General features: G+C 31.7%; 3 protein-coding genes across 7 annotated transcripts in view; 1 reads left to right on the top strand and 2 right to left on the bottom strand.

Moving 5' to 3' along the window:
- The window catches only part of LOC104789740, a 4,589-nt gene extending 3,030 nt beyond the window's left edge, over window positions 1-1,559 (bottom strand). For 2 of the 5 annotated variants that reach the window (XM_010515398.2, XM_010515392.2), the window contains exons 1-3: window positions 1,379-1,559; window positions 519-744; window positions 120-238 (exon numbers count right to left, since the gene is read on the bottom strand). In XM_010515398.2, coding sequence (XP_010513700.1) covers window positions 120-219 — 100 coding nt within the window. In that variant the 5' untranslated portion in view covers window positions 220-238; window positions 519-744; window positions 1,379-1,559. The other 3 variants (XM_010515402.2, XM_019227965.1, XM_019227963.1) reach the window with 3 other exon arrangements.
- On the top strand, window positions 5,479-6,397 carry LOC104789727 (thioredoxin-like protein 4B). The gene is made up of 4 exons (XM_010515381.2): window positions 5,479-5,687; window positions 5,782-5,939; window positions 6,019-6,085; window positions 6,173-6,397. Exons 1-4 carry the CDS (start codon window positions 5,553-5,555, stop codon window positions 6,269-6,271), a joined length of 459 nt encoding a protein of 152 aa, XP_010513683.1. The 5' UTR covers window positions 5,479-5,552; the 3' UTR covers window positions 6,272-6,397.
- Window positions 6,760-8,889, bottom strand: part of LOC104707668 — a 7,940-nt gene continuing 5,810 nt past the window's right edge. The window contains exons 5-13 of the mRNA XM_010424068.2: window positions 8,838-8,885; window positions 8,562-8,744; window positions 8,397-8,483; window positions 8,154-8,306; window positions 7,745-7,908; window positions 7,524-7,671; window positions 7,322-7,444; window positions 7,148-7,235; window positions 6,760-7,059 (exon numbers count right to left, since the gene is read on the bottom strand). Of these exons, the coding sequence (XP_010422370.1) occupies window positions 6,869-7,059; window positions 7,148-7,235; window positions 7,322-7,444; window positions 7,524-7,671; window positions 7,745-7,908; window positions 8,154-8,306; window positions 8,397-8,483; window positions 8,562-8,744; window positions 8,838-8,885 (1,185 nt within the window). The 3' untranslated portion in view covers window positions 6,760-6,868. The remainder of the gene's footprint in view (window positions 7,060-7,147; window positions 7,236-7,321; window positions 7,445-7,523; window positions 7,672-7,744; window positions 7,909-8,153; window positions 8,307-8,396; window positions 8,484-8,561; window positions 8,745-8,837; window positions 8,886-8,889) is intronic.

The following is an 8,889-nucleotide window of genomic DNA, read 5'->3' as shown; positions in this document are numbered from 1 at the left end:
TGATTCAGAGTGCAGTTTCTTAAACCTGTCGAGGCAATTGGAATGACGGTAACTGGTATCACAGATGTAGGACCTGCAACCTTTGTCATGAGAGCTGCACAGCAGTAGAACAGCATTATGTGGGTGATCCATACAAACAGGACATGAAACCTCATCCAGTTCTTTGTGAAGAGCATGAACATCTGACTCGGTACTTAATTTTCGCTTTACACCAGCCATCTTGTAAGCACTGTGTAAGCTACTCACGCATCGAGAAAGTTAGAAACACTGAATTGAGGCTTAAAAATACTATTAATGTTTTTCTAGTCAAATAGGAAAAATTGCAAGACAAATTTCATTTTCTTAAATCTCAAATCAAGCAAGTAGCAGCAAAAACAAATCAAGAACATATGAACATATATAATTCTCATGTCACACAAACATAAGCTAGATATATTATATACTGAGGTCATGAAACTAGCACAAAAACTAAGACAAGCGGAAGAATCTTTACACATCAAAAGAAGCAATAAGCTTACCGCAGGAGAGCAGCCTGTTGAAAATTCTACTTTCTTACTACTTGATCGCCTGAACTTTTTTAAATTTACGACAAAGATCACTTGTTAAATTGCTGAGCAAAATGCAACCACCAACGAAGTAAACAGTTTCAAACAGAGAAAATCCTTGAGGGACGACACCAAATTCGGCATAAATAACTTAAATCACAACTCGTTAATCCGCAGGGCAACCCAATTGTCCCAAAACCTGCATTAACATTATCGCATACCATTAAACACATGGTTGATCCATACACAACTTTATACAATAAAACACTGTCAAGTTAGTAATCATGTAAACTAATTGCATCATCATGGAAAATAAGAAACTAGAACCCTAACCTTGAGAGACATTGGATTAGCAAGAAAAAAAAAAACCCAGGCTTCGACTACAATACCCTCAAAACTGAGATTTTAGACAAATCCACATCATCAGAGTTCATTACAAAACCATAGACGAATTGACAGGTTTTGGCTTAAATAAGAAACTTTTCTAACTTAAAAATTCCCAAAGTTCAAAACAACAACAACAACTTTAAACATCAGGAATCTAAGAAAAAAATCAGATTCTCTTATTCCCTAAAAGAGAATTAAATTAACCCTAAAAACCCCCCAAATCAAAAATACCTAAATCTCATGTCAAAATCCACAAAAAAAAAAAAAAAAAAATTAACGACAATCAAAGGCAGATATATATAACAATCCTCAAAAACATATAAATCAAAACTTCAAACACAAGAATTACTCAATCGATCCATCAAACGAACAAAAACAAGATCAAATAAAAATCGGGTAAGAACAAAAAAAAAAAAAGATTGAACAAAATTTAGAAGGAAAATTACAAATTGGAAATTGTTAGGAGTTGTATGTTCGTCTCCCAAGGATTCGATTTAGGGTTGATTCGCCGTCTCTCTAATTGAGAGATTTGGGATGGTGAACGATGGTGAGGTTTATTAGGGGGAAACTGGGTTAGGCGAAACAAAGGACAATCGATGATTTCTCCACTTATTTATTATTATGGTTATCCCCCAAAAACATTAGCACTTGCGTATTTATATTTTTATAACATTATTATTTTCCCACATTATTTTAAATCCAAGAAAATTACAAAAAAAAATAAAAAAAAGAACTGTTTTCTTTTTTCCTTCCAAAAAGAACCATTCAAATGAAGTATCTTTGCAAATTTACCCTATAGTTAAAAACAATGCGTATTTAACCTACAAAATCAAACTTAAAATTTAAATGAGTTATATGTGTATATATATGTTTGGTTTTTAAAGTTAGTAACTCAAGTGATCGCGATACGTGTCAATTTTATCATATAATCATAAGAAAATTCAAAATTTAAACAATTTTAAAAATATAAAATGATAAATTTAATATGTATATGAAGAAATAATGCTAATTCTACAAGAAAAAGGATGATTAAATAAATTATACAATTAACGAATATACTAACATAATAATTAAAGAAATTATACAATTAATTATTAATTCTAAAAGAAAACGGGTTGTAAGTATTCACCTCTATATAAACATAGAAATAGTCTCATAAAAAATAATTTCTTCATATATACCACCATTAATTTAACTTTGTTCTACTGTTAAAACTTTTTCTTTAAATTTTTGTAAAAATTAATATTTTATGATGTTATCTCAATTTTATGAGGATGTTTCATATTATAAAGTACAACTACACGGCAATTCTATAAACTATCTCATTTTTTTTTTGTCAAATTTAATTATAAGTAACTTTTCTAAAACAAATCATATGTTTATTACTTAGAACATATGTTTATGTATTATGCATATATTCTTCTTTTAGTTTATTGGGATTATTAAATTTACCTCTAATTCATTTTTTCCTTCTAAATTTTCAGGATACCTTAAATTTTTTGAGAAAAAGTAATGAACTTATATGAATTTTTGATTAATTTATGATAATGTTAGTATAGTTTTATTAAAAATAAGTTGGACAATTTGTTAAATTCTTACGTATGAGATAGCAATTTATGGAACAAATATATTTAAGATAATTTTAATTTTTTCAAGTATGAGATAGTATTTTTTTTTCCTGTGGGAGTTATGTTTTGTTAATTATTAATACTAAGTAAGATATAAATTTGATATAATGCACATATTTGTAAGATATGAAAATTATGAGTCTTATCCACTGAGTATTGAATGCATATAATTAAAATCTAATGTTATTATAATGTAATATAAATTTATATTGTATTACAAGATGAAGTGTGTGAATTCTAAATCATAATTCTTTTTTAAAAGAAATTAAATAAAATATAAAAATAATATTTAGAATACTACTTAAAATTTAACGTAGTTCTTCTAGTGTATAATATAAGTTGTACATATATGTATAATATAAGCTGAGCAATTAACAAAATACGCTAAAGCATTATTTGTGGCATATGAGGACTTTTAAATGTCGGCAGATATAGCACATAATTTTTGTTAACCTGCAGCATGGCCCGGCGCCCGGGTGATATCATGGATTGGATGCTTCACATTGCATTTAAGTTGTAGAGGCAGCAGATTCGTCAAGCGTCATATGCATACGGGTAACATTGGTGTGGGAGAGAAAGGTACTGAATGGGAGGCTTGGTGTGCTTCCATGATCAGATTGTTGGTAAATGCTAAAGAGGAGAATATAATGACTTCAATATATCAGGACAAGAATTAACAGAATTGCATTGCATGCAGCGCATAACCTGAAACCACACAGCATTTATCAAAATCAGACAACACCAAAAGTACTTTAGCAAAAGTATTGGTTTAAATCTAGTTCTACAGTAATATATAACATTTAGTCCAGTGGTTATTCCAACAAAACTTCAAAACTATAGACGTTGTTTTATCATTCGTCAATCGATCATCTTATAATTTTACACTGTCACAAATTTAAGAATCCCACATTTTTGGCTTTGTATTTTTTTTATTGAGAATGATGTTCAAATACTCATTTTGGATGCAGTTTGCACCAAAAAAATGTATTAATTTTGCTTTAAAATTCTATTTGTTTTGCTTATTTATTGCACATAATTCCCTAGGATATAATTTAGTATATAATCATTTCACACTGTGTAAATAACAGATAAAGAGTATTTGTTAGCTCGCAAGATGCTAGCACAACAACAACTAAAATAAAATTTAAAGAAACATGAGTTTTAACTCAATATTAGTATTTTTAACTCAAGTATTTTAAATTTAATTAACTATCGGTTTAACTCATTAGTAGTATGCTCAAATAAAAATATATTGATTTAATTATTAAGTTCAATAAATTTATGTAATACTGTTTATTACTATTGTATTAGGTTTCACTTTGCTAAATGGCTTGTAATTTCCCTTTTATTAGATTAACAATGGTAATAATACTTAAATCTTAATACTAGGTAACCTTAAAGCAATGTAATAATGGAAGCAAAGGGACTGGATTGTATGAGAACAACATACTGCTTGATTAAGGTATTATTACATGAACTAATGTTAGAAATTTGTGAAAGAATCATTACATGAACCCATGCTTGAACCATCATCATTTTTGTTTTCAAGTGTAGATTTTTTCTAGCTAAATCATTCTCGGCTAGATGTTCCTCTTCTTCAAAACAACACTCTAACCTGTTGTAGAATAGTATAGCTACTAGCATGAAGCAAATCACCACACCTGCATTTGCAATAATACTATATGTAACTGCTTTAAATTCTATCAGTATTTTTTTTAACACCTACAAACTTTATTAATTTGTGAAAAATTAATTCTCATAAATGCCACTAAAATAATTTTTTTTCTAAAAATATCATATTTTAGTTTTTTCCGAAAGTACCACTAAATGTATTTTTTCAAAAAATATCACAAAATGGAACTAAAAAATTAATATTAAAAATTTATCTCTAAGTCCTATATATTAAATCTTACCCCTAAAAACTATACTCTAAAACTAAAATTGTCAACCCAAACCTTAAAAAAAATTCTACACCCTTAAAAATCAATTTTTTTTTTATGTTTGTATTTTGGGGGAAAAAATGTTAAGTATGGTATTTTGAGGAATTTCTCTAAGGAAACAATCATTAAGAAAAAAAAACAGAGAAAGTTTGATGCAGTAAACTTCTCCCTCTGTACTATTTTATAAGAGCATTTCCAATCCATCTCTATTTTTTTTCTCTATAAATAGAAAAAAATATAGCAATCTATTTTATATGCAAATTTGCTTCAACCCACTTTTATTCTCACCTCTAAAATAGAAATTACTATATTTTGCTTTTTTTATAGAGGAAGAAAATAGAGTTCTTCTATAGCAATCTCTATTTTAGAGGTGAGAATAGAGGTCTAAGTTCTTTTAGTTAAAAGCATAAAGTTTTTTTTTGTCAACCAAACATAAATGAGAAGATAATATTATTCTTATTATCACAAAAGCACAAAGTTTAAAGAACTATAAATGTATTCTTATTTTTACATAACAGAATATTATTAAATATTTATTTAAAAGATTTTAACCAATTAGACAAAAAAACTGCAAAATACCAATGGTCATAATATACTAAATAAACATAAATTTTGTATAGGTACTTGAAAAGATCTTATGAATTGGAACAAAAAAAGCTAAAAAATTTTACAGTTTGGAATAGAGGGAGTATATGTATAAGTATTCTGACATCCGCAGCTGCATTTTATTCTCGATTAAATTACGATGACGTATATTAGTGTTTTCGAAAAAAATTAGATATATTTTTAGTTTTTTGTTATAAGGATTTTGATTTTATATATTTTCTTTTAATGTTAAAATTTTAAAATCAGCCTTCAAATTTTATTTTATTTTGTCAACCGGCTTTAAGTACTAATTACGAAATATACAGTATGTAATTTTATAAGCCAAACTGCAAGGTACATAAGAATATAAGATCATTGATAAATAAAATTGCACAGTGTTTTTTACGAAACGACGTCGCACAATTCGCACCTCTTTGAGAGAGAGAGAGAGAGAGAGAGAGAGAGAGATGAGTAGTTTTCTTCTGAAGACGTTAACGAAGAAGGAAGAGATCGATCGGATCATCAGAGACACCATTGATGAGGTTCTTGTCCTACGATTCGGTCGATGCACCGACACCGTTTGTCTCCAGCATGATGATATTGTAATTAAAACTCGCTCTTCTCTCTGAGTCAAATACTCTTTAATTTCGATTAATCGAAATCCCTAATTTTTTTGATTTTTTTTTCCTCTTTCAGCTTGCGAAATCAGTGACAGATGTTTCGAAATTTGCTAAAGTAGCTTTGGTTGATGTTGATTCAGAGGATGTTCAAGTGTACGTCAAGTACTTTGACATCACTTGGTTTCCTTCGACGGTCTTCTTCTTCAATGCTCATCACATGAAATTGGATTCTGGGTGATAATTTTAGAAGCTGATTAATCCCGGTTTAGGTTTGGTTTTGATGGTTTAGAGTTAATTCTGGTTTATATTGCAGAACTGCGGATCATACCAAATGGGTTGGTGCCTTTCACATAAAACAAGACTTTATTGATGTTGTTGAGGTAACCAAAACCAATTCAATTTCATCAATTTCTTAGAAAATTTACAGAATTGTTACTAATTCAAATCCTCTGTTACAAAATTTATAGGCAATATACAGAGGAGCAATGAAGGGGAAGATGATTGTTCAATGTCCTGTACCGCCAGAGAGAATACCAAAGTATCAACTCTTGTACAAGGATGTGTAAAAAGAAGAAACTACATTACAATGCAAAATCTGTTTCTTTCTTCTCATCCTTTTTATGTTGGCAGTAATATTTACATTGAGATTTACATATATGTTTTTTTTTGTACACAGTTGAAGAATGAGAATAAAATATNTATATTGCAGAACTGCGGATCATACGAAATGGGTTGGTGCGTTTCACATAAAACAAGACTTTATTGATGTTGTTGAGGTAACCAGAACCAATTCAATTTCATCTAATTCGTAAAAAAAAGTTTATAGAATTGTTACTAATTCAAATCCTCTGTTTGTGTATAGGCAATATACAGAGGAGCAATGAAGGGGAAGATGATTGTTCAATGTCCTGTACCGCCAGAGAGAATACCAAAGTATCAACTCTTGTACAAGGATGTGTAAAAAGAAGAAACTACATTACAATGCAAAATCTGTTTCTTTCTTCTCATCCTTTTTATGTTGGCAGTAATATTTACATTGAGATTTACATATATGTTTTTTTTTTGTACACAGTTGAAGAATGAGAATAAAATATGCAGGTTTTTTCGATAGAAACCATATGTGAAAGTGTCCATCGTTTCTTGGTTTCTGATGTTTGATGAAGTCAGGGTTTATTTTCTCTTCTTTTGCTTTTTGTGACGAGATCCATTGACATGGTCCGAAGTCGGGATGTTATCTCGGTGAATGGAGGACGTGAATCCGGGTCTACGGACCAGCATTGTTCCATCAGGTTTCTCCAATCCGGAGAACAGGTTTTTGGTATGGGAGGTCGAAGTGTGTTCTTTACGATACCGCCTTAGTGTTAAAAAAGTGGAAGTAGATTAGCAAAAGAGTGGTTACTGTTTTGAGGTAAGTGAAACGGTTAAGATAGTTTTTGACTTACCAATGATTGCTCCACAGTGCATGTCTGCGTAAGGTTCCTCTCCAGTTAGAATCTCCCACAGTGAGATCCCATATGAAAAAACATCGACCTGTTGTTCAGACCGGAAAGATTATGAGTTGTGTATTGTAATGGAAGATAAAAGTCTAATTAGGATAGTGATTCAATTTAGTTTACTTTCTCAGAAACCCGGGTGCTGCTTCCGTTCAAGAGTTCTGGGGCCATCCATGGAAGTGTTCCTCTGACTCCCCCAGATACCAAAGTGTTACGTTTGATTCTAGATAAGCCAAGATCTCCCACCTGCAGAAATCAGGATCTCATGTTGAAGTAATGGATTCTTGTCTTCTTATGGGAATGCGATTTTTATCAATGATGTTACCTTGCATATAGGCCGTTGTGGATCCCTTAGATTGACTAGTAAGTTTTCGCATTTGAGATCAAAGTGAACAATGTTCTTCGAGTGCAAATACTCCATCCCAAAAGCAGCATCCATCGCAATTATTATCTTTTTCCGAAAATCAAGCAACCTGCATTGGTTCATTCTTGCTGATTAAGTCTCTTTCAGAACACAAAGGAAACTGCAGGAACAACTTAAGTTACCTGTCCTTTTTGAGAAGAGCATGCCTGAGTGACCCATTCACCATAAACTCTGTAACAGTTGCCAAAGTTCCCCCAGTTCCATCAGGGACTATACCGTAGAATGCAACTACATTTGGGTGATGAAGATTTGAGAGTATCTGTGCTTCCCTCCAGAAATATTTGGTCTGATGATAAAGCAAACCAATGTAAGCATACCAACTAAAGCTAAAATTCATGGTTTATGCATATGACCAAAAACTTGACACCTCATAGAAGGAAACAGTCGGGACTCTTCTCTACTTCTAAATGGGGTTTTCTCTACTTTTAAATGGGGTTTGCTGGACAAGCATAGTTGTATACGTCCAGACTCCAGAGTAGGACTTAAAAATGCAGCAATGAGACTGAAGAAACAAAAGATTTCAAGACTAACCAAGCGTTCTTGTTCCGATGATCTCCCTGCAAAGCAGCTTTTTCTTATTCTCTTTATCGCAACATCCGTTCCCCGCCATGTTCCATGGTAGACAGTTCCATATGTCCCGGATCCCAGTTCTGTTAGGTCTTCAAGATCAGCGTTCTTTATTATCTGGAGGTTTGGAATGAGTAAAACTTCAATTTCTAAAGCACATTATACAAGAAAATATGTTGTTTGAAGAAGAAGACACTGCCAGAGTACCTGCAAGCCATAAACACTGGCTTCCATTTCAACGAAGAGTGTGTCTTTACAACTGTTCTCTTTCTCGCCGGTATTTGCTTCAGCTTCCTGTCGACAAGTGACAATCATGAGAAGAAAAAAACGAGCCTCTCTCAATTATAAGCTTGTAGAGAAGTAAATCACTACCTCAGAAAGGAATACTGTATCATCACTGTTCATCTTTGCGTGTGGAATGCTTTGTGGTGAATCTTCCCTTTCGACAGATAGTATCTTCAGATCATAAGTGTCGCTTACTGGGGCCGGCGCTGGCTGATTCAAATCCATGCTTGGGATTCTCACATGGCCTAAGACACCTTCTCCTCCTGTTCTCTGCAGGTCAGTTATTACTGTTAGAATCTGATAAAGGATAATCATGAATTGGGACAAATATAAAGTAGAATCTGGATGTTTTGCAATACTCACATTGTTTTGTGTTAAATCAAATTCTAAGATCCCAGTCTCATGACCAATCTTC

This window comes from Camelina sativa, chromosome 1 (genome assembly GCF_000633955.1).
Source record: "Camelina sativa cultivar DH55 chromosome 1, Cs, whole genome shotgun sequence".
NCBI classification, from domain to species: Eukaryota; Viridiplantae; Streptophyta; class Magnoliopsida; order Brassicales; family Brassicaceae; genus Camelina; species Camelina sativa.
The sequence above is the reverse complement of the archived record's forward strand: the minus strand, read 5'-3'. Positions and strand labels throughout refer to the sequence as shown.

Excerpts from the sequence above, each read along its gene's own strand:
- LOC104789727 (XM_010515381.2), top strand. The coding sequence starts at position 5,553 with ATGAGTAGTTTTCTTCTGAAGACGTTAACGAAGAAGGAAGAGATCGAT. Across the intron at positions 5,688-5,781 it reads GTCTCCAGCATGATGATATT|CTTGCGAAATCAGTGACAGA; the intron begins GTAATTAAAACT and ends TTCCTCTTTCAG. Across the intron at positions 5,940-6,018 it reads CACATGAAATTGGATTCTGG|AACTGCGGATCATACCAAAT; the intron begins GTGATAATTTTA and ends TTTATATTGCAG.